This window comes from Xenopus tropicalis, chromosome 3, assembly GCF_000004195.4.
Source record: "Xenopus tropicalis strain Nigerian chromosome 3, UCB_Xtro_10.0, whole genome shotgun sequence".
In the NCBI taxonomy this organism is placed as follows: Eukaryota; Metazoa; Chordata; class Amphibia; order Anura; family Pipidae; genus Xenopus; species Xenopus tropicalis.
In genome coordinates, this window is record NC_030679.2 from 151,107,966 (window position 1) to 151,132,283 (window position 24,318).

At 54.5% G+C, this 24,318-nt stretch overlaps 2 protein-coding genes across 4 annotated transcripts in view; both read left to right on the forward strand.

Annotated features, from left to right (window-relative positions):
• The first annotated feature begins 10,535 nt into the window (after positions 1–10,535).
• eno3 (enolase 3 (beta, muscle)) overlaps positions 10,536–24,318 on the forward strand; it is a 21,322-nt gene continuing 7,539 nt past the window's right edge. For 2 of the 3 annotated variants that reach the window (XM_031897988.1, XM_031897986.1), the window contains exons 1-9: positions 10,536–10,644; positions 13,022–13,111; positions 13,185–13,280; positions 13,411–13,469; positions 13,687–13,756; positions 15,240–15,373; positions 16,980–17,202; positions 21,469–21,666; positions 22,339–22,540. In XM_031897988.1, coding sequence (XP_031753848.1) covers positions 13,027–13,111; positions 13,185–13,280; positions 13,411–13,469; positions 13,687–13,756; positions 15,240–15,373; positions 16,980–17,202; positions 21,469–21,666; positions 22,339–22,540 — 1,067 coding nt within the window. In that variant the 5' untranslated portion in view covers positions 10,536–10,644; positions 13,022–13,026. 3 annotated transcript variants of the gene reach the window in all.
• The window catches only part of LOC116409848, a 3,371-nt gene continuing 1,599 nt past the window's right edge, over positions 22,547–24,318 (forward strand). The window contains exon 1 of the mRNA XM_031899583.1: positions 22,547–24,318. This exon is cut by the window's right edge and continues 1,316 nt beyond it. The gene's annotated coding sequence lies outside the window, so the exon portion shown is untranslated.

Consider the following 24,318-nt stretch of genomic DNA (forward strand, 5'->3'; position numbering starts at 1 on the left):
GCCTATATATTATACAGTTACATTATGTGCATATATGATATGGGTTACACTGTGACAGGGGGGGGCGGGGGAAAGATGGGGGGTATATCTGTGCCTATATATTATACAGTTACATTATGTGCATATATGATATGGGGTTACACTGTGACAGTGGGGGGGCTGGGGAAAGATGGGGGTATATCTGTGCCTATATATTATACAGTACATTATGCATATATATATGGGGTTACACTGTGACAGGGGGGGGCTATGGGGTATATCTGTGCCTATATATATATACAGTTACATTATGTGCATATATGATATGGGGTTACACTGTGACAGTGGGGGGGGGGAAAGATGGGGTATATCTGTGCCTATATATTATACAGTTACATATGTGCATATATGATAGGGGTTACACTGTGACAGTGGTGGGGGGGGCTGGGGAAAGATGGGTATATCTGTGCCTATATATTATACAGTTACATTATGTGCATATATGATATGGGGTTACACTGTGACAGTGGGGGGGGCTGGGGAAAAGATGGGGGTATATCTGTGCCTATAATTATACAGTTACATTATGTGCATATATGATATGGGTTACACTGTGACAGTGGGGGGGGGGGGGAAAGATGGGGGTATATCAGTGCCTATATATTATACAGTTACATTATGTGCATATATGATATGGGGTTACACTGTGACAGTGGGGGGGGGGGGGGAAAGATGGGGGGTATATCTGTGCCTATATATTATACAGTTACATTATGTGCATATATGATATGGGGTTACACTTGACAGTGGGGGGGGGGGGGCTGGGGGAAAGATGGGGGTATATCTGTGCCTATATATTATACAGTTACATTATGTGCATATATGATATGGGTTACACTGTGACAGTGGGGGGGCGGGGGAAAGATGGGTATATCTGTGCCTATATATTATACAGTACATTATGTGCATATATGATATGGCTACACTGTGACAGTGGGGGGGGGCTGGGAAAGATGGGTATATCTGTGCCTATATATTATACAGTTACATTATGTGCATATATGATATGGGGGTTACACTGTGACAGTGGGGGGGGGCTGGGGGAAAGATGGGGGTATATCTGTGCCTAATATTATACAGTTACATTATGTGCATATATGATATGGGGTTACACTGTGACGCGGGGGGGGCTGGGGAAAGATGGGGGTATATCTGTGCCTATATATTATACAGTTACATTATGTGCATATATGATATGGGGTTACACTGTGACAGTGGGGGGGGCTGGGAAAGATGGGGGGTATATCTGTGCCTATATATTATACAGTTACATTATGTGCATATATGATATGGGGTTACACTTGACAGTGGGGGGGGGCTGGGAAAGATGGGGGGGTATATCTGTGCCTATATATTATACAGTTACATTATGTGCATATATGATATGGGGTTACACTGTGACAGTGGGGGGGGCTGGGGGAAAAGATGGGGTATATCGGCCTATATATAATACAGTTACATTATGTTGCATTATGTATGGGTTACACCTGACGTGGGGCGGCTTGGGGAAAGTGTGGATATCTGCTGCCTATATATTATTACAGTTACATTATGTGCATATATGATATGGGGGTTACACTGTGACAGTGGGGGGGGGGGCTGGGAAAGATGGGGGGTATATCTGTGCCTATATATATACAGTTACATTATGTGCATATATGATATGGGGTTACACTGTGACAGTGGGGGGGGCGGGGGAGCGGAAAGATGGGGACGTATATCTGTGCCTATATATTATACAGTTACATTATGTGCATATATGAATGGGTTACACTGTGCAGGGGGGGCTGGGGGAAAGCATGGGGGTACATCTTGCCTAATATTATACAGTTACAGTAGATGTATATATGATATGGGAAAAACAAAAAATACCCAGCTGGACTCAGCAGACTGGAGGACCGGGAGGGGGGTTGAGGAGGGAGGAGGCTGAAGGGACCCATGGGGAGCAGTGCAGACAGTTATATTTACTCTCCTTTAAGGCACTGAGTGTCAACCCGGGCCCCTCCGCCTCATCCGAGGCCGCGGGTAAACGACAAGGGTATATCTTTAGAATGAGTAATGCCCTTGGAAGGCTCACGGAAGCAGAGGGGCCGTTACTGGTGAGGCGCGCGGAGGCGGGCAGGGCCACACAGTTGCCTAGACCGTAATGGCACTGCTTCTCTTCCGACCCCCACAGCTCAGCCCAGCACGATACTCGAGGGCCGCCGCTAAGGGCCACCATACCGCCGGCTGGACCTACTGAGCTTCCTGTTCCATGTACAACCCCCTGCACCCCAGATTACTAGCCCTCTCGGTCTAATCCTTATGTGCCTGTACAGAGGGGGCACATGGGAGGGTTTGGGGTGAACCAGGTGAAGGGGGCAATGGGAGAGGGTTTGGGTGATACCATTGAATGGGGGCATGGGAGGTTTGGCGGAGTGATACCAGGTGAAGGGGAGCAGGCATGAGGGAGGGTTAGGGCTAGATACCAAGAGTGAATTGGGGGCATGGCGACCAGGGTCTGGGTGTACCAGAGTGAAGGGGCACCTGGGAGGGTTTGGGGAACCAGAGTGATGGGGGCAGGGTAATGGTCGATACCAGGTGAAATGGGGCATGGGGAGAGAGTAGGCTTACAGAGTAGAAAATGGGCGCATGAAGGGTTTAGGTTGATACCAGCGTTGAATGGGGGGCTCAAAATGGGAGATGTGTGGTAAACCAGTGGTGAATGGGGGGATGCGAAGGTTGTGATACCAGTGAGAGTGTGGGCATGGGAGGTTAGGTAATACAGGTGAATTGGGCGTGGCGATGCGAAGGTTTGAGTGATACCAGGAATGGGGGCATGGGAAGGTTTGGGTGGGGGGATACCAGGGAATGGGGGGGCATGGGAAGGTTTAGGTGATTACCAGGATGGGGGCATGGGAAGGTTGGTATTGGAGCCAGTGAGATGGGGGCGGATTGGTGAGTTGGGGTGAGATACCAGGTAATGGGTGTGTGGCATGGGAAAGGTTGGCTGATACCAGGTGAATGGTGGGGCATGGGAGTTGCGTGATATCTCTATATGGGGGGCGCATGGAAGGGTTTGGGTTGATACCAGGTGAATGGGGCATGGGAAGGGTTTGGGTGATACCAGCTGATGGGGGGCATGGGAAGGGTTGGTGACCTACCAGGTGAAGGGGCATGGAAGGGTGTTGAGGTCGAGGTATCGCGGGGTGAATGGGCGGCATGGAACAGGTTGGCTGATACCAGGGAATGGGGGGCATGGAAGGGTTTAGGCGGTTCACCAGGTGAGATGGGGGGCCATGGGAAGGGTTTGGGTCGATACCAGGTATGAATGGGGGCATGGGGAGGTTAGGGGTATACAGGTCCGATTGGCCATGGGAAGGGTTCGTCGATATCTCTATGCGTGAATGGGGCCTTACTGGGAAGGGTTATAGTGATACCAGGTGAATGGGGCATGGGAAAGGAGTTTACAGTATACCAGGCTGAATGGGGGCGCATGGAAAGGGTTTGGTTGATACCAGGTGAATGGGGGCAGGGGAGGCGTTATTAGATACAGTGAAACTTGGGGCATGGGAAGGTTTGGTGATTGTACCAGTGTGAATGTGGCGGGCATGGAAGGGTTTAGGTTGATACCAGGTGGGAGTGAATGGGGGGGCATGGGACAGGGTTTGGTGATACCTGAGTGAATGGGGCATGGTGAGGTGGGGATACAGGTTGAATTGGGAGCATCGGAAAGGTTCTGCGCTGATATCTATGGGTGAATCGGGCGGCATGGGGGTTTGGCGAATACCAGGATGAATGTGTGGGCGGATGGGAAGGGTTTGGGTGATTAACCAGTGAATGGGCGTTGATGGAAGGTTGTGTGGGTGATTACCAGGTGACATTGGGGGCATGGGAGGTGGGGTTGATACCAGTGAATTGGGGCATGGGAGGGTGTGTGGTGATACCAGGTGAATGGGGGCATGGGAAGTGTTTGGGTGATACCAGGTGAATTGGGGCATGGGGATGGTTTGGGTGATACCAGCAGTGAATGGGGCATGGGGATGGTTTGGGTGATACCAGGTGAATGGGGGGCATGGGGAGGGTTTGGGTGATACCAGGTGAATTGGGGCATGCGGGAGGGTTTGGGTGATACCAGGTGAATGGGGGGCATGGAAGTTGGGTGATACCAGGTGAATTGGGGGCATGGAAAGGGTTTGGGTGATACCAGGTGAAGGGGGGCATGGGAGGGTTTGGGTGATACCAGCTGAATGGGGGGCATGGGAGGTTTGGGTGATACCAGGTGAATGGGGGGCATGGGGAGGGTTTGGGTGATACCAGGTGAATGGGGGGCATGGGGAGGGTTTTGGCTGATACCAGGTGAATGGGGGCATGGGAAGGGCTGATACCAGGTGAATGGGGGGCATGGAAGGTTGGGCTGATACCAGGTGAATGGGGGGCATGGAAAGGGTTTGGGTGATACCAGGTGAATGTGGGCATGGGGAGGGTTTGGGTGATACCAGGTGAATGGGGGGCATGGGGAGGTTTGGTGATACCAGGTGAATGGGGCATGGAAAGGGTTTGGGTGATACCAGGTGAATTGGGGCATGGAAAGGTTGGCCAGGTGAATGGGGCATGGGAAGGGTTTGGGTGATACCAGGTGAATGGGGGGCATGGGGAGGGTTTGGTGATACCAGGTGAATGGGGGCTGTAGAAGGGTTTGGGTGATACCAGAGGCAAAGGGGGGGCATGGGGAGGGTTGGGTGATACCAGGTGAATGTGTGGGCTGGGATTGTTTGGTGATACCAGGTGAATTGGGGGCATGGGGAAAGGTTTGGCTGATACCAGGTGAATGGTCATATGTTTGGGTGATACCAGGTGAATTGGGGCATGGAGGGTTTGGGTGATACCAGGTGAATGGGGGGCATGGGGAGGGTTAGGGGATACCAGGTGAATTGGGGGCATGGGAAGGTTTGGTGATACCAGGTGAATGGGGGCATGGAGGGTTTAGGTGATACCAGGTGAATGGGGGGCATGGGAAGGGTTTGGGTGATACCAGGTGAATGGGGGGCATGGGGTGGGAGGGTTTGGTGATACCAGGTGAATTGGGGGCATGGGAAAGGTTTGGCTGATACCAGGTGAATGGGGGCTGGGGAGGGTTTGGGTGATACCAGGTGAATGGGGGCATGGGAAGGGTTTGGGTGATACCAGGTGAATGGATGGGCATGGAAGGGTTTGGGTGATACCAGGTGAATGGGCATGGGGAGGGTTTGGGTGATACCAGGTGAATTGGGGGCATGGGGAGGTTTGGCTGATACCAGGTGAATTGGGGGCATGGGGATGGTTTGGGTGATACCAGTGAATTGGGGGCATGGGGATGGTTTGGGTGATACCAGGTGAATTTGGGGCATGGGCAGGGTTTGTGATACCAGGTGAATTGGGGCTATGGGAGGTTTGGGTGATACCAGGTGAATGGGGGCAATGGGAAGGGTTTGGGTGATACCAGGTGAATGGGGGCAGGAAAGGGTTTGGGTGATACCAGGTGAATGGGGGGCATGGGAGGGTTTGGGTGATACCAGCTGAACGGGGGGCATGGGGAGGGTTTGGGTGATACCAGGTGAATGGGGGGCATGGGGAGGGTTTGGGTGATACCAGGTGAATGGGGGGCATTGGGAGGGTTTGGCTGATACCAGGTGAATGGGGGGCAATGGGAAGGTGTTGGCTGATACCAGGTGAATGGGGGGCATGGGAAGGGTTTGGCTGATACCAGGTGAAAGGGGGCATGGAATGGGTTTGGGTGATACCAGGTGAATGTGGGGCATGGGGAGGGTTTGGGTGATACCAGGTCGAATGGGGGGCATGGGGGAGGGTTTGGGTGATACCAGGTGAATGGGGGGCAGGAAAGGGTTTGGGTGATACCAGGTGAATTGGGCATGGAAAGGGTTTGGGTGATACCAGGTGAATGGGGGGCATGAAGGCGTTTGGGTGATACCAGGTGAATGGGGGGCATGGGGAGGGTTTGGGTGATACCAGGTGACATGGGGCATGGGAAGGGTTTGGGTGATACCAGGTGAATGGGGGGCATGGGGAGGGTTTGGGTGATACCAGGTGAATGTGGGGCATGGGGAGGGTTTGGGTGATACCAGGTGAATTGGGGGCATGGGAAAGGTTTGGCTGATACCAGGTGAATGGGGGGCATGGGGATGGTTTGGGTGATACCAGGTGAATTGGGGGCATGGGAAGGGTTTGGGTGATACCAGGTGAATGGGGGGCATGGGGAGGGTTAGGGTGATACCAGGTGAATTGGGGGCATGGGAAGGGTTTGGGTGATACCAGGTGAATGGGGGGGCAGGAAGGGTTTAGGTGATACCAGGTGAATGGGGGCATGGGAAGGGTTTTGGTGATACCAGGTGAATGGGGGGCATGGGAAGGGTTTGGGTGATACCAGGTGAATTGGGGGCATGGGGAGGGTTTGGGTGATACCAGGTGAATGGGGGGCATGGGAAGGGTTTGGGTGATACCAGGTGAATGGGGGGCATGGGGAGGGTTTGGGTGATACCAGGGAAATGGGGGCATGGGAAGGTGGGTGATACCAGGTGAATGGGGGGCATGGGAAGGGTTTGGGTGATACCAGGTGAATTGGGGGCATGGGGAGGGTTTGGGTGATACCAGGTGAATTGGGGGCATGGGGAGGGTTTGGGTGATACCAGGTGATTGGGCATGGGGATGGTTTGGGTGATACCAGGTGAATTGGGGGCATGGGGATGGTTTGGGTGATACAGGTGAATTGGGGGCATAGGGAAGGTTTGGGTGATACCAGGTGAATTGGAGGCATGGGGAGGGTTTGGGTGATACCAGGTGAATGGGGGGCATGGGAAGGTTTGGGTGATACCAGGTGAATTGGGGGCATGGAAAGGGTTTGGGTGATACCAGGTGAATGGGGGCATGGGGAGGGTTTGGGTGATACCAGCTGAATGGGGGCATGGGGAGGTTTGGGTGATACCAGGTGAATGGGGGGCATGGGAGGTTGGGTGATACCAGGTGAATGGGGGGCATGGGGAGGGTTTGGCTGATACCAGGTGAATGGGGGGCATGGGAAGGGTTGGCTGATACCAGGTGAAAGGGGCATGGGAAGGGTTTGGGTGATACCAGGTGAATGTGGGGCATGGGAGGGTTTGGGTGATACCAGGTGAATTGGGGGCATGGAAAGGGTTGGGTTGATACCAGGTGAATGTGGGGCATTGGGGAGGGTTTGGGTGATACCAGGTGAATGGGGGGCATGGGGAGGGTTTGGGTGATACCAGGTGAATGGGGGGCATGGAAAGGGTTTGGGTGATACCAGGTGAATTGGGGGCATGGGAAGGGTTTGGGTGATACCAGGTGAATGGGGGGCATGGGAAGGGTTTGGGTGATACCAGGTGAATGGGGGGCATGGGGAGGGTTTGGGTGATACCAGGTGAATGGGGGGCATGGAAGGGTTTGGGTGATACCAGGTGAATGGGGGGCCATGGGGAGGTGGGTGATACCAGGTGAATGTGGGCATGGGGAGGGTTTGGGTGATACCAGGTGAATGGGGGCATGGGAAGGGTTTGGGTGATACCAGGTGATATGGGGGCATGGGGGTGTGATACCAGGTGAATGGGGCATGAAGGGTTTGGGTGATGACCAGGTGAATTGGGGGCATGGGAAGGGGTTGGGTGATACATGCGTGAATGGGGGGCATGGGAAGGGTTTGGGTGATACCAGGTGAATGGGGGGCATGGGAGGGTTTGGGTGATACCAGGTGAATGGTGGCATGGGGAGGGTTTGGGTGATACCAGGTGAATGGGGGGCATGGGGGGGTTGGTGATACCAGGTGAATTGGGGGCATGGGGAGGGTTTGGCTGATGACCAGGTGAATTGGGGGCATGGGAAGGGTTTGGGTGATACCAGGTGAATGGGGGCATGGGAAGGTTTGGTGATACCAGGTGAATTGGGGGCATGGGAAGGGTTGGGTGATACCAGAAGGGTTTGGGTGATACCAGGTGAATGGGGGCATCGGGAGGGTGGTGTGTGGTACCAGGTGAATGGGGGGCACAGGAAGAGTTTGGGTGATACCAAGTGAATGGGGGGCACAGGAAGAGTTTGGGTGATACCAAGTGAATGGGGGGGGCACAGGAAGATTGGGTGATACCAAGTGAATGGGGGGCACAGGAAGAGTTTGGGTGATACCAAGTGAATGGGGGCACAGGAAGAGTTTGGGTGATACCAAAGAATGGGGGCCACAGGAAGAGTTTGGGTGATACCAAGTGAATGGGGGCAACAGGAAGTTTGGTGATACCAAGTGAATGGGGCGGGTGCACAGGAAGAGTTTGGGTGATACCAAGTGAATGGGGGGCACAGGAAGAGTTTGGGTGATACCAAGTGAATGGGGGGGCACAGGAAGAGTTTGGGTGATACCAAGTAAATGGGGGGCACAGGAAGAGTTTGGGTGATACCAAGTGAATGGGGGGCACAGGAAGGGTTTGGGTGATACCAGGTGAGGACACTGTAGAGGGTAAAATGCTCCTACCCCTGTAGCTCTGAGCTGTGCAATAGTTGTGGTAAATCTGATAAAACAGGGGCAATTTCAGGGACCCACAGATTTGTGCTCTATGTGGGCCCCAGGTATCACAGGGACTTGCCCCCTGGTGGGACCCGATTTGTTTTCCCCCCCATTAGAAATGCACCCACATGGGGCACTAACACATCAGCACTCTAATGCCCCCACGCAGGGCACTAACACATCAGCACTCTAATGCCCCCACACAGGGCACTAACACATCAGCACTCTAATGCCCCCACACAGGGCACTAACACATCAGCACTCTAATGCCCCCACACAGGGCACTAACACATCAGCACTCTAATGCCCACACGGGGCACTAACACATCAGCACTCTAATGCCCCCACGCAGGGCACTAACACATCAGCACTCTAATGCCCCCACACAGGGCACTAACACATCAGCACTCTAATGCCCCCACACAGGGCACTTAACCACTCTAATTCACACACATCAGGGTCACTAACCATCAGCACTCTAGCCCCACACAGGGCACTAACACATCAGCACTCTAATACCCCCACACGGGGCACTAACACATCAGCACTCTAATGCCCCCACACAGGGCACTAACACATCAGCACTCTAATGCACCCACACAGGGCACTAACACATCAGCACTCTAATATACCCACACAGGGCACTAACACATCAGCACTCTAATGCCCCGACACAGGGCACTAACACATCAGCACTCTAATGCACCAACACAGGGCACTAACACATCAGCACTCTAATATACCCACACAGGGCACTAACACATCAGCACTCTAATGCAGGCCACACAGGGCACTAACACATCAGCACTCTAATATACCCACACAGGGCCACTAACACATCAGCACTCTAATGCACCCGACACAGGGCACTAACACATCAGCACTCTAATGCACCCACACAGGGCACTAACACATCAGCACTCTAATACACCCACACAGGGCACTAACACATCAGCACTCTAATGCCCCCACACAGGGCACTAACACATCAGCACTCTAATGCACCCACACAGGGCACTAACACATCAGCACTCTAATACACCCACACGGGGCACTAACACATCAGCACTCTAATGCCCCCACACAGGGCACTAACACATCAGCACTCTAATGCCCCCACACAGGGCACTAACACATCAGCACTCTAATATACCCACACGGGGCACTAACACATCAGCACTCTAATGCACCCACACGGCACTAACACATCAGCACTCTAATGCCCCCACACAGGGCACTAACACATCAGCACTCTAATGCCCCCACACGGGGCCACTAACAGCAGCACTCTAATGCCCCCACTAAGGGCACTAACACATCAGCACTCTAATGCCCCCAGCACAGGACACTAATACATCAGCACTCTAATGCCCCCACACGGGCACTAACACATCAGCACTCTAATGCCCCACACAGGGCACTAACACATCAGCACTCTAATGCCCCCACACAGGGCACTAACACATCAGCACTCTAATGCCCCCACACAGGGCACTAACACATCAGCACTCTAATGCACCCACACAGGGCACTAACACATCAGCACTCTAATGCACCCACACAGGGCACTAACACATCAGCACTCTAATGCACCCACACAGGGCACTAACACATCAGCACTCTAATGCCCCCACACGGGGCACTAACACATCAGCACTCTAATGCCCCCACACAGGGCACTAACACATCAGCACTCTAATGCCCCCACACGGGGACTAACAGCAGCACTCTAATGCCCCCACACGGGGCACTAACACATCAGCACTCTAATGCCCCCACACAGGGCACCTATTTTGCCCAGTAGAGGTGGGTACCCCGTGCCACGGCCCCGTTCCAGTCTGTGCAGCTACTTTGGGAGACAGTAAAGGCCAAGCTGACGGAGTTTACAATGGAAATGGGATGATGGATGGGCCCCCCATGGCTCCTCCTCCAGCCCCCCTCTTACTAACAGGGCAGCCTGGGGCTATATAAGGGGCAGCTGGGCAGGCTGGGCACACTCGGGCACCCACTCAGCCGCCCACTCAGGCACCCACTCAGCCGTCCACTCCGCCACCGAGACACAGGTAAGTCTGTATGGTATGCCCATTGGGCTGTGGGGCAGATCAGTAGTACAGGGGGGCTGTGGGGCAGATCAGTAGTACAGGGGGGCTGTGGGGCAGATCAGTACTACAGGGGGGCTGTGGGGCAGATCAGTTGTACAGGGGGGCTGTGGGGCAGATCAGTTGTACAGCGGGGCTGTGGGGCAGATCAGTAGTACAGGGGGGCTGTGGGCAGATCATTAGTACAGGGGGCCTGTGGGGCAGATCAGTTGTACGGGGGGCTGTGGGGCAGATCAGTACTACAGGGGGGCTGTGGGCCAGATCATTAGTACACGGGGGGCTGTGGGCAAGATCAGTAGTACAGCGGGGCTGTGGGGCAGATCAGTAGTACAGGGGGGCTGTGGGGCAGATCAGTACTACAGGGGGGCTGTGGGGCAGATCAGTACTACAGGGGGGCTGTGGGGCAGATCAGTAGTACAGGGGGGCTGTGGGGCAGATCAGTAGTACAGGGGGGCTGTGGGGCAGATCAGTAGTTACAGGGGGCTGTGGGGCAGATCAGTACTACAGGGGGGCTGTGGGGCAGATCAGTAGTACAGGGGGCTGTGGGGCAGATCAGTAGTACAGGGGGGCTGTGGGGCAGATCAGTAGTACAGGGGGGCTGTGGGGCAGATCAGTACTACAGGGGGGCTGTGGGGCAGATCAGTAGTACAGGGGGGCTGTGGGGCAGATCAGTAGTACAGCGGGGCTGTGGGGCAGATCAGTTGTACAGGGGGGCTGTGGGGCAGATCAGTTGTACAGGGGGGCTGTGGGGCAGATCAGTTGTACAGGGGGGCTGTGGGGCAGATCAGTAGTACAGGGGGGCTGTGGGGCAGATCAGTAGTACAGGGGGGCTGTGGGGCAGATCAGTAGTACAGGGGGCTGTGGGGCAGATCAGTTGTACAGGGGGGCTGTGGGGCAGATCAGTTGTACAGGGGGGCTGTGGGGCAGATCAGTTGTACAGGGGGGCTGTGGGGCAGATCAGTTGTACAGGGGGGCTGTGGGGCAGATCAGTAGTACAGGGGGGCTGTGGGGCAGATCAGTAGTACAGCGGGGCTGTGGGGCAGATCAGTTGTACAAGGGGGGGCTGTGGGGCAGATCAGTAGTACAGGGGGCTGTGGGGCAGATCAGTAGTAAAGGGGGGCTTGTGGGCAGATCAGTAGTACAGGGGGGCTGTGGGGCAGATCAGTAGTACAGGGGGGCTGAGGGGCAGATCAGTAGTACAGGGGGGCTGTGGGGCAGATCAGTAGTACAGGGGGGCTGTGGGGCAGATCAGTAGTACAGGGGGGCTGTGGGGCAGATCAGTAGTACAGGGGGGCTGTGGGGCAGATCAGTAGTACAGGGGGGCTGTGGGGCAGATCAGTAGTTCGGGGGGGCTGTGGGGCAGATCAGTAGTTCGGGGGGCTGTGGGGCAGATCAGTAGTTCGGGGGGGCTGTGGGGCAGGTACTGATGGGACGAGGTTCTGCTTTGCCCTTTGGCTCGTACTATATTTATCTGCCCTTTCTCTGCCCTCGGTGAATTTTAGAGGAGCTATTAATATTGCCCCACCCACCAACTCCCTGTGATGGCTAATAGCCCCGCCCATATCTGCTCCAGCAGCAGGTACTCAGTACTGCTATACAGAGTGGGGCATACACATACAGGTACTCAGTACTGCTATACAGAGTGGGGCATACACATACAGGTACTCAGTACTGCTATACAGAGTGGGGCATACACATACAGGTACTCAGTACTGCTATACAGAGTGGGGCATACACATACAGGTACTCAGTACTGCTATACAGAGTGGGGCATACACATACAGGTACTCAGTACTGCTATACAGAGTGGGGCATACACATACAGGTACTCAGTACTGCTATACAGAGTGGGGCATACACATACAGGTACTCAGTACTGCTATACAGAGTGGGGCATACACATACAGGTACTCAGTACTGCTATACAGAGTGGGGCATACACATACAGGTACTCAGTACTGCTATACAGAGTGGGGCATACACATACAGGTACTCAGTACTGCTATACAGAGTGGGGGGCATACACAATACAGGTGCCCGGTACCATTATAGAGACTGGTGGGATCGTTACCAGGGCAAAGGTGCCCGGTACCATTATAGAGACTGGCGGGATCGTTACCAGGGCAGAGGTGCCCGGTACCATTATAGAGACTGGCGGGATCGTTACCAGGGCAGAGGTGCCCGGTACCATTATAGAGACTGGCGGGATCGTTACCAGGGCAGAGGTGCCCGGTACCATTATAGAGTTACTATGGCTGATGCCAGGGTGGGTCACTAAGTACCTTGGCACCATGGTTGGCGCATATAGACCTGTAGTGACCAAGTCCCTCCTCTCTCACAGACACAATGTCCATCCTGAAGATCCATGCCAGGGAGATCCTGGACTCCAGGGGGAACCCAACTGTGGAGGTTGACCTGTATACAGCAAAGGGTAAGTAAACCCCAGCTGGGGTGATAAGGCTCCTTCCTTATGATTGGCCGCTGATATGTCTGTCATTATGTAGGTCTGTTCCGGGCGGCTGTGCCCAGCGGAGCCTCCACAGGGATATATGAGGCTCTGGAACTGAGGGACGGAGACAAATCCCGCTATCTGGGCAAAGGTCAGACTCTTGGGGCAAGTTAATGATGGCTGCATGGAATTATGGGGGATACGCTGGTCGGCCATTGTTATTGCTATATATGGGCCATTATTCCCTGAGTCCCTATTAATCTCCTCTCTATGTGTCCCAGGTGTCCTGAAGGCTGTGGATCATATCAACAAGACTATTGTCCCAGCCCTGCTGGAGAAGGTAAGGTGTTCCAGCCAATCAGGGGAAGGGAGACTGTGGTGAGAAGCCAGGTCACATGAGCAGATCAATAGAAGTGGGCGGAGACACGATGAACAGCATTAGCTTTATATAACTCTGCCCTACTGGGAGTGTAATGCAGTGCTCCCCCTGGTGGTGACACTCAGGATAGGCAGAATGTGTCTGTGGCCCTAAATCACCCCCATTTGCACCTTCCCAGAAACTCAGTGTTGTGGAACAAGAGAAGATCGACAAAGTGATGCTGGAGCTGGATGGGACGGAGAATAAGTGTAAGTGCAATAAGGCACCTTGGGCCATTACAGGGGGCGGGGCTTCAGATAAACCCATGCCTTTATGGATGGGAACATGGGGCATTTGTGAGACATTAGTCTATGTCAGCATCAGGGCTGTGTTTTCTATATAGGCCTAGGGTGGCCCCTTGGGTACCTATATATGTTATTGTGGGACGGACACTGGGTGGGTGGCAGGAACCAGTTATTAGGCTGAAGGGGGAAGTTATTGTGGGATGGACACTGGGTGGGTGGCAGGAACCAGTTATTAGGCTGAAGGGGGAAGTTATTGTGGGATGGACACTGGGTGGGGCAGGAACCAGTTATTAGGCTGAACAGGGAAGTTATTGTGGGACGGACACTGGGTGGGGCAGGAACCAGCTATGAGGCTGAACAGGGAAGTTATTGTGGGACGGACACTGGGTGGGGCAGGAACCAGCTATGAGGCTGAACAGGGAAGTTATTGTGGGATGGAAACTGGATGGGGCAGGAACCAGCTGAAGGGGGAAGTTATTGTGGGATGGACACTGGGTGGGGCAGGAACCAGTTATTAGGCTGAACAGGGAAGTTATTGTGGGACGGACACTGGGTGGGGCAGGAACCAGCTATGAGGCTGAACAGGGAAGTTATTGTGGGATGGAAACTGGATGGGGCAGGAACCAGCTGAAGGGGGAAGTTATTGTGGGATGGACACTGGGTGGGGCAGGAACCAGCTATGAGCCTGAAGGGGGAAGTTATTGTGGGATGGACACTGGGTGGGGCAGGAACCAGTTATTAGGCTGAATGGGGAAGTTATTGTGGGACGGACACTGGATGGGGCAGGAACCAGTTATTAGGCTGAAGGGGGAAGCTATTGTGGGACGGACACTGGGTGGTGGCAAGAACCAGTTATTAGGCTGATGGGGGAAGTTATTGTGGGACGGACACTGGATGGGGCAGGAACCAGTTATTAGGCTGAAGGGGGAAGCTATTGTGGGATGGACACTGGGTGGGTGCCAGGAACCAGTTATGAGGCTGAAGGGGGAAGCTATTGTGGGATGGACATTGGGTGGGTGGCAGGAACCAGTTATGAGGCTGAAGGGGGAAGATATTGTGGGACGGACACTGGGTGGGTGGCAAAAACCAGTTATGAGGCTGAAGGGGGAAGTTATTGTGGGACGGACACTGGGTGGGGCAGGAACCAGCTGAAGGGGGAATTTATTGTGGGACGGACACTGGATGGGGCAGGAACCAGTTATTAGGCTGAAGGGGGAAGTTATTGTGGGACGGACACTGGGTGGGGCAGGAACCAGTTATTAGGCTGAAGGGGGAAGTTATTGTGGGACGGACACTGGGTGGGGCAGGAACCAGTTATTAGGCTGAAGGGGGAAGTTATTGTGGGACGGACACTGGGTGGGGCAGGAACCAGTTATGAGGCTGAAGGGGGAAGTTATTATTATTAATATCTCTCTTACCGTGGAACCTGTGTCTCCTCCCCCTGCAGCCAAGTTTGGAGCTAACGCCATCCTGGGTGTGTCATTGGCTGTGTGCAAGGCTGGTGCCGCAGAGAAAGGCATCCCCCTGTACCAACACATCGCTGACTTAGCTGGGAACAAAGAGCTCATCCTGCCAGTGCCAGTAAGTGGGTCCCTGTGTGTCCCCTGCCCACCCCCATCCTGGCACCCCCAGTCTGGCACTCTGTCCTGGCACCCCCAGTCTGGCACCTTGTCCTGGCACCCCCGTTCTGGCACCCCTGTCCTGGCACCCTGTCCTGGTAACCCCAGTCTGGCACCCTGTCCTGGCACCCCCAGTCTGGCACCCCCAGTCTGGCACCTTGTCCTGGCACCCCCAGTCTGGCACCCTGTCCTGGCACCCCCGTCCTGGCACCCCTGTCCTGGCACCCCTGTCCTGACACCCCCAGTCTGGCACCCTGGTCCTGGCACCCAGTCTGGCACTCTGTCCTGGCACCCCCAGTCTGGCACCTTGTCCTGGCACCCCCGTTCTGGCACCCCTGTCCTGGCACCCCCAGTCTGGTACCCTGTCCTGGCACCCCCAGTCTGGCACCCTGTCCTGGCACCCCCAGTCTGGCACCCTGTCCTGGCACCCCCAGTCTGGTACCCTGTCCTGGCACCCCAGTCTGGTACCCTGTCCTGGCACCCCAGTCTGGCACCCTGTCCTGGCACCCCCAGTCTGGCACCTTGTCCTGGCACCCCCAGTCTGGCACCCCCTGTCCTGGCACCCCTGTCCTGGCACCCCTGTCCTGACACCCCCAGTCTTGCACCCTGTCCTGGCAGCAGTCTGGTACCCTGTCCTGGCACCCCTGTCCTGGCACCCCAGTCTGGTACCCTGTCCTGGCACCCCAGTCTGGTCTGGTCCCTGGCACCCCCAGTCTGGCACCCTGTCCTGGCACCCCCAGTCTGGCACCTTGTCCTGGCACCCCCAGTCTGGCACCCTGTCCTGGCACCCCTGTCCTGGCACCCCTGTCCTGACACCCCCAGTCTTGCACCCTGTCCTGGCACCCCTGTCCTGGCACCCCCAGTCTGGCACCCCTGTCCTGACACCCCCAGTCTGGCACCCTGTCCTGGCACCCCTGACCTCGCACCCCCAGTCTGGCACCCTGTCCTGGCACCCCCAGTCTGCCTTCCTACAGTACTTACACTGATTGCTTTGCAAGGTTGGCAGTTGTGCCCTTTTTGTTTTGCACTGTGACACTGGGTGGGGCATTGTGCATGGGCCCTCACATCCCTGTATGGCGGGGGGGGGGCATGAGCGGGGCATGAGCAGGGCAGTTACCCACAGGGCAGTTACCCACAGGGCAGTTACCCACAGGGCAGTTACCCACAGGGCAGTTACCCACAGGGCAGGTACCCACAGGGCAGGTACCCACAGGGCAGTTACCCACAGGGCAGGTACCCACAGGGCAGTTACCCACAGGGCAGGTACCGGGTGGGGAACGGTTGGTGAATGTGGGTGGGGTTTGATGAAGGAGCTGCTCTAACGTTCTGCCCGCCTTCCTCGTGCCCCCGATACAGGAGCGGTGAGTGCCATTGCCCCTAGGGCTCCCCCTTCCTTATGGAAATGTGGCACCCATTCATGGCACATGCCCATTGGCTGTTCATAAGCCCCTCCCCCAACCCTGACCTAACGAGTCCTGGCTTGTTCTTTGGGTGTTTGCTATTGGCTCTTCCTTACCACTAACCTCCCCACTTTTTGTTCTCTCCCCCCCACTGTGCCCCTTTCCCAGGCCTTCAATGTCATCAACGGAGGGTCCCACGCGGGGAACAAGCTGGCCATGCAGGAGTTCATGATCCTACCGGTCGGGGCGGCCACCTTCCACGAGGCCATGCGCATTGGCGCCGAGGTCTACCATAACCTGAAGGCCGTCATAAAGGCCAAGTACGGCAAAGATGCCACCAACGTGGGGGATGAGGGGGGCTTTGCCCCCAATATCCTGGAGAACAACGAGGGTAAGTGGGGAATTGGGAAGTAAGGGCCAGTGAGGGGTAGAAGTTGGGGGGCAGATGGATAAGGACAGACCAGTGAGGGGGAGAAGTTGGGGGGGCGATGGATAAGGACAGAGCAGTGAGGGGTAGAAGTTAGGGGGCAGATGGATAAGGACAGACCAGTGAGGGGTAGAAGTTGGGGGGCAGATGGATAAGGACAGACCAGTGAGGGGGAGAAGTTGGGGGGAGGAAGGACAGACCAGTGAGGGAGAAGTTGGGGGGCAGATGGATAAGGACAGACAGTGAGGGGAGAAGTTTGGGGGCAGATGGATAAGGACAGACCAGTGAGGGGGAGAAGTTAGGGGGGCAGATGGATAAGGACAGACCAGTGAGGGGGTAAGAAGTTGGGGGGCAGATGGATAAGGACAGACCAGTGAGAGGTAGAAGTTGGGGGGCAGATGGATAAGGACAGACAGTGGGGGTAGAAGTTGGGGGAAGATGGATAAGGACAGACCAGTGAGGGGGAGAAGTTGGGGGGCAGATGGATAAGGACAGACAGTGAGGGGTGAAAGTTGGGGGGAGATGGATAAGGACAGACAGTGAGGGGTAGAAGTTAGGGGCAGATGGATAAGGACAGACCAGTAAAGGGGAGAAGTTGGGGGGCAGATGGATAAGGACAGACCAGTGAGGGGTAGAAGTTGGGGGGCAGATGGATAAGGACAGACCAGTGAGGGGTAGAAGTTGGGGGGCAGATGGATAAGGACAGACAGTGAGGGGTAGAAGTTGGGGGGAAGATGGATAAGGACAGACCAGTGAGGGGGAGAAGTTGGGGGGCAGATGGATAAGGACAGACCAGTGAGGGGTAAGAAGTTGGGGGGGCAGATGGATAAGGACAGACCAGTGAGGGTAGAAGTAGGGGGGCAGATGGAAAGGACAGACCAGTGAGGGGGAGAAGTTGGGGGGAAGATGGATTAAGGACAGACCAGTGAGGGGGAGAAGTTGGGGGGCAGATGGATAAGGACAGACCAGTGAGGGGGAGAAGTTGGGGGGCAGATGGATAAGGACAGACCAGTGAGGGGTAGAAGTTAGGGGGCAGATGGATAAGGACAGACCAGTGAGGGGTAGAAGTTAGGGGGCAGATGGATAAGGACAGACCAGTGAGGGGTAGAAGTTGGGGAGCAGATGGATGGGGACAGACCAGTGAGGGTAGAAGTTGGGGGGCAGATGGATAAGGACAGACCAGTGAGGGGTAGAAGTTGGGGGGCAGATGGATAAGGACAGACCAGTGAGGGGTAGAAGTTAGGGGGCAGATGGATAAAGGACAGACCAGTGAGGGAGAAGTTGGGGGCAGATGGATAAGGACAGACCAGTGAGGGGGAAGAGTTTGGGGGCAGATGGATAAGGACAGACCAGTGAGGGGTAGAAGTTAGGGGGGCAGATGGATAAGGACAGACCAGTGAGGGGGAGAAGTTGGGGGGCAGATGGATAAGGGACAGACCAGTGAGGGGGAGAAGTTGGGGGGCAGATGGATAAGGACAGACCAGTGAGGGGGAGAAGTTGGGGGGCAGATGGATAAGGACAGACCAGTGAGGGGTAAGAAGTTAGGGGGCAGATGGATTAAGGACAGACCAGTGAGGGGTAGAAGTTAGGGGGCAGATGGATAAGGACAGACCAAGTGAGGGGTAGAAGTTGGGGAGCAGATGGATGGGGGACAGACCAGTGAGGGGTAGAAGTTGGGGGGCAGATGGATAAGGACAAGACAGTGAGGGGGAAGAGTTTGGGGGGGCAGTAATTGGATAAGGACAGACCAGTGAGGGGTAGAAGTTGGGGGGCAGATGGGATAAGGACAGACCAGTGAGGGGTAGAAGTAGATGGATAAGGACAGACCAGTGAGGGGAGAAGTTGGGGGCAGATGGATAAGGACAGACCAGTGAGGGGAGAAGTTGGGGGGCAGATGGATAAGGACAGACCAGTGAGGGGAAAGTTGGGAGGGCAGATGGATAAGGACAGACCAGTGAGGGGGAGAAGTTTGGGGGGGCAGATGGATAAGGACAGACCAGTGAAGGGGTAGAAGTTGGGGGGCAGATGGATAAGGACAGACCAGTGAGGGGAGAAGTTGGGGGCAGATGGATAAGGACAGACCAGTGAGGGGGAAGAGTTTGGGGGCAGATGGATAAGGACAGACCAGTGAGGGGTGGAAGTTGGGGGGGCAGATGGATAAGGACAGACAGTGAGGGGTTAGAAGTTGGGGGGCAGATGGATATAGGACAGACAGTGAGGGGTAGAAGTTAGGGGGCAGATGGATAAGGACAGACCAGTGAGGGGTAGAAGTTAGGGGGCAGATGGATAAGGATAGCCAGTGAGGGGTAGAAGTTGGGGGGCAGATGGATAAGGACAGACCAGTGAGAGGTAGAAGTTGGGGGGCAGATGGATAAGGACAGACCAGTGAGAGTAGAAGTTGGGGGCAGATGGATAAGGACAGACCAGTGAGGGGTAGAAGTGTAGGGGGCAGATGGATAAGGACAGACCAGTGAGGGGTAGAAGTTGGGGGCAGATGGATAAGGACAGACCAGTGAGGGGTAGAAGTTGGGGGGCAGATGGATAAGGACAGACCAGTGAGAGGTAGAAGTTGGGGGGCAGATGGATAAGGACAGACCAGTGAGGGGGAGAAGTTGGGGGACAGATGGATAAGGACAGACCAGTGAGGGGGAGAAGTTGGGGGGCAGATGGATAAGGACAGACCAGTGAGGGGGAGAAGTTGGGGGGCAGATGGATAAGGACAGACCAGTGAGGGGTAGAAGTTGGGGGGCAGATGGATAAGGACAGACAGTGAGGGGTAGAAGTTGGGGGGCAGATGGATAAGGACAGACCAGTGAGGGTAGAAGTTGGGGGGCAGATGGATAAGGACAGACCAGTGAGGGTAGAAGTTGGGGGCAAGATGGATAAGGACAGACCAGTGAGGGGTAGAAGTTGGGGGCAGATGGATAAGGACAGACCAGTGAGGGGTAGAAGTTGGGGGGCAGATGGATAAGGACAGACCAGTGAGGGGGAGAAAAGTTGGGGGGCAGATGGATAAGGACAGACCAGTGAGGGGGAGAAGTTGGGGGGCAGATGGATAAGGACAGACAGTGAGGGGGAGAAGTTGGGGGGCAGATGGATAAAGACAGACCAGCGAGGGGTAGAAGTTGGGGGGCAGATGGATAAGGACAGACAGTGAGGGGTAGAAGTTGGGGGCAGATAGATAAGGACAGACCAGTGAGGGGTAGAAGTTGGGGGGCAGATGGATAAGGACAGACAGTGAGGGGTAGAAGTTGGGGGGCAGATGGATAAGGACAGACCAGTGAGGGGAGAAGTTGGGGGGCAGATGGATAAGGACAGACCAGTGAGGGGGAGAAGTTGGGGGCAGATGGATAAGGACAGACCAGTGAGGGGTAGAAGTTGGGGGGCAGATGGATAAGGACAGACAGTGAGGGGTAGAAGTTGGGGGGCAGATGGATAAGGACAGACCAGTGAGGGGGAGAAGTTGGGGGGCAGATGGATAAGGACAGACCAGTGAGGGGGAGAAGTTGGGGGGCAGATGGATAAGGACAGACCAGTGAGGGGTAGAAGTTGGGGCAGATGGATAAGGACAGACCAGTGAGGGGGAGAAGTTAGGGGGGCAGATGGATAAGGACAGACCAGTGAGGGTAGAAGTTGGGGAGCAGATGGATAAGGACAGACCAGTGGAGGGGGGAGAGTTGGGGGCAGATGGATAAGGGCAGACAGTGAGGGGTAGAAGTTGGGGAGCAGATGGATAAGGACAGACCAGTGAGGGGGAGAAGTTGGGGGGCAGATGGATAAGGGCAGACAGTGAGGGGTAGAAGTTAGGGGGCAGATGGATAAGGACAGACAGTGAGGGGTAGAAGTTAGGGGGCAGATGGATAAGGACAGACAGTGAGGGGTAGAAGTTAGGGGGCAGATGGATAAGGACAGACCAGTGAGGGGTAGAAGTTGGGGGGCAGATGGATAAGGACAGACAGTGAGGGGTAGAAAGTGGGGGGCAGATGGATAAGGACAGACAGTGAGGGGTAGAAGTTGGGGGGCAGATGGATAAGGACAGACAGTGAGGGGTAGAAGTTGGGGGGCAGATGGATAAGGACAGACAGTGAGGGGTAGAAGTTGGGGGGCAGATGGATAAGGACAGACAGTGAGGGTAGAAGTTGGGGGGCAGATGGATAAGGACAGACAGTGAGGGGTAGAAGTTGGGGGGCAGATGGATGGGGAATGACAACCTCTCTCTCGTGGCTGTAGCGCTGGAGCTGCTGAAAGCTGCCATAGAGAAGGCCGGGTACCCCGATAAGATCGTTATTGGGATGGATGTCGCTGCTTCCGAGTTTTACCGCAAGGGAAAGTACGACTTGGACTTTAAATCTCCAGATGATCCAAATCGTTACATCAGTGGCGAGAAACTGGGAGACTTGTACAAGAGCTTCATTAAATCTTATCCTGGTAAGGAAAACACTCGCCCCTCCCACCACCAGTCTGCCCCGCCCCCTGCAGGGTGACACAGACAGAGCTGTGAGTCTGCCCCGCCCCCTGCAGGGTGACACAGACAGAGCTGTTAGTCTGCCCCGCCCCCTGCAGGGTGACACAGACAGAGCTGTGAGTCTGCCCCTCCCCCTGCAGGGTGACACAGACAGAGCTGTGAGTCTGCCCCTCCCCCTGCAGGGTGACACAGCCAGAGCTGTGAGTCTGCCCCTCCCCCTGCAGGGTGACACAGCCAGAGCTGTGAGTCTGCCCCGCCCCCTGCAGGGTGACACAGACAGAGCTCTGAGTCTGCCCCGCCCCCTGCAGGGTGACACAATGACAGAGCTGTGAGTCTGCCCCGCCCCCTGCAGGGTGACACAGTGACAGAGCTGTGAGTCTGCCCCGTCCCCTGCAGGGTGACACAATGACAGAGCTGTGAGTCTGCCCCGCCCCCTGCAGGGTGACACAGTGACAGAGCTGTGAGTCTGCCCCGCCCCCTGCAGGGTGACACAATGACAGAGCTGTGAGTCTGCCCCGCCCCCTGCAGGGTGACATAGTGACAGAGCTGTGGGTCTGCCCCTCCCCCTGCAGGGTGACAGAAGAAGCTGTGGTGCCCCTCCCACACAGCCAATAATAAGACTCCGCCTCTTTCAGTGGTTTCCATAGAGGACCCTTTTGACCAGGACGACTGGGACACATGGAAGAGCTTCCTGAGCAGCGTCGATATCCAGATTGTGGGGGACGATCTGACTGTCACCAACCCAAAAAGGATCCAGAAGGGGGTGGAGCAAAAGGCCTGTAACTGCCTGCTCCTAAAGGTCAACCAGATTGGCTCAGTCACCGAGTCCATCCAGGCGTAAGTGCTGGAACCCTGAGTATCAGGGAAGGGTGGGGGGTAGTTCAGTGTTCCTCAGATCTGCCCTGTAGGAAGAGCAACAGTGAGTAGTGGCTGAGTAATTAGTGAGTATAGGGGGAGTATTTAGGTATCAGTATCAGTGTAGCTACAGTAAGTACCTGGTGAGTACCTGGTTCTGTGAGTATCTTGGGGTAATGAGTAAGAGAGTATTTAGGTACTCACAGTATCAGTGTAGCTACAGTAAGTACCTGGTGAGTACCTGGTTCTGTGAGTATCTTGGGGGTACTGAGTAAGAGAGTATTTAGGTACTCACAGTATCAGTGTAGCTACAGTAAGTACCTGGTGAGTACCTGGTTCTGTGAGTATCTTGGGGTACTGAGTAAGAGAGTATTTAGGTACTCACAGTATCAGTGTAGCTACAGTAAGTACCTGGTGAGTACCTAGTTCTGTGAGTATCTTGGGGGTACTGAGTAAGAGAGTATTTAGGTACTCACAGTATCAGTGTAGCTACAGTAAGTACCTGGTGAGTACCTGGTTCTGTGAGTATCTTGGGGTAATGAGTAAGAGAGTATTTAGGTACTCACAGTATCCGTGTAGCTACAGTAAGTACCTGGTGAGTACCTGGTTCTGTGAGTATCTTGGGGTACTGAGTAAGAGAGTATTTAGGTACTCACAGTATCAGTGTAGCTACAGTAAGTACCTGGTGAGTACCTGGTTCTGTGAGTATCTTGGGGTAATGAGTAAGAGAGTATTTAGGTACTCACAGTATCAGTGTAGCTACAGTAAGTACCTGGTGAGTACCTGGTTCTGTGAGTATCTTGGGGTACTGAGTAAGAGAGTATTTAGGTACTCACAGTATCAGTGTAGCTACAGTAAGTACCTGGTGAGTACCTGGTTCTGTGAGTATCTTGGGGTACTGAGTAAGAGAGTATTTAGGTACTCACAGTATCAGTGTAGCTACAGTAAGTACCTGGTGAGTACCTAGTTCTGTGAGTATCTTGGGGGTACTGAGTAAGAGAGTATTTAGGTACTCACAGTATCAGTGTAGCTACAGTAAGTACCTGGTGAGTACCTGGTTCTGTGAGTATCTTGGGGTAATGAGTAAGAGAGTATTTAGGTACTCACAGTATCAGTGTAGCTACAGTAAGTACCTGGTGAGTACCTGGTTCTGTGAGTATCTTGGGGTACTGAGTAAGAGAGTATTTAGGTACTCACAGTATCAGTGTAGCTACAGTAAGTACCTGGTGAGTACCTGGTTCTGTGAGTATCTTGGGGTACTGAGTAAGAGAGTATTTAGGTACTCACAGTATCCGTGTAGCTACAGTAAGTACCTGGTGAGTACCTGGTTCTGTGAGTATCTTGGGGTAATGAGTAAGAGAGTATTTAGGTACTCACAGTATCAGTGTAGCTACAGTAAGTACCTGGTGAGTACCTAGTTCTGTGAGTATCTTGGGGGTACTGAGTAAGAGAGTATTTAGGTACTCACAGTATCAGTGTAGCTACAGTAAGTACCTGGTGAGTACCTAGTTCTGTGAGTATCTTGGGGGTACTGAGTAAGAGAGTATTTAGGTACTCACAGTATCAGTGTAGCTACAGTAAGTACCTGGTGAGTACCTAGTTCTGTGAGTATCTTGGGGTACTGAGTAAGAGAGTATTTAGGTACTCACAGTATCAGTGTAGCTACAGTAAGTACCTGGTGAGTACCTAGTTCTGTGAGTATCTTGGGGGTACTGAGTAAGAGAGTATTTAGGTACTCACAGTATCAGTGTAGCTACAGT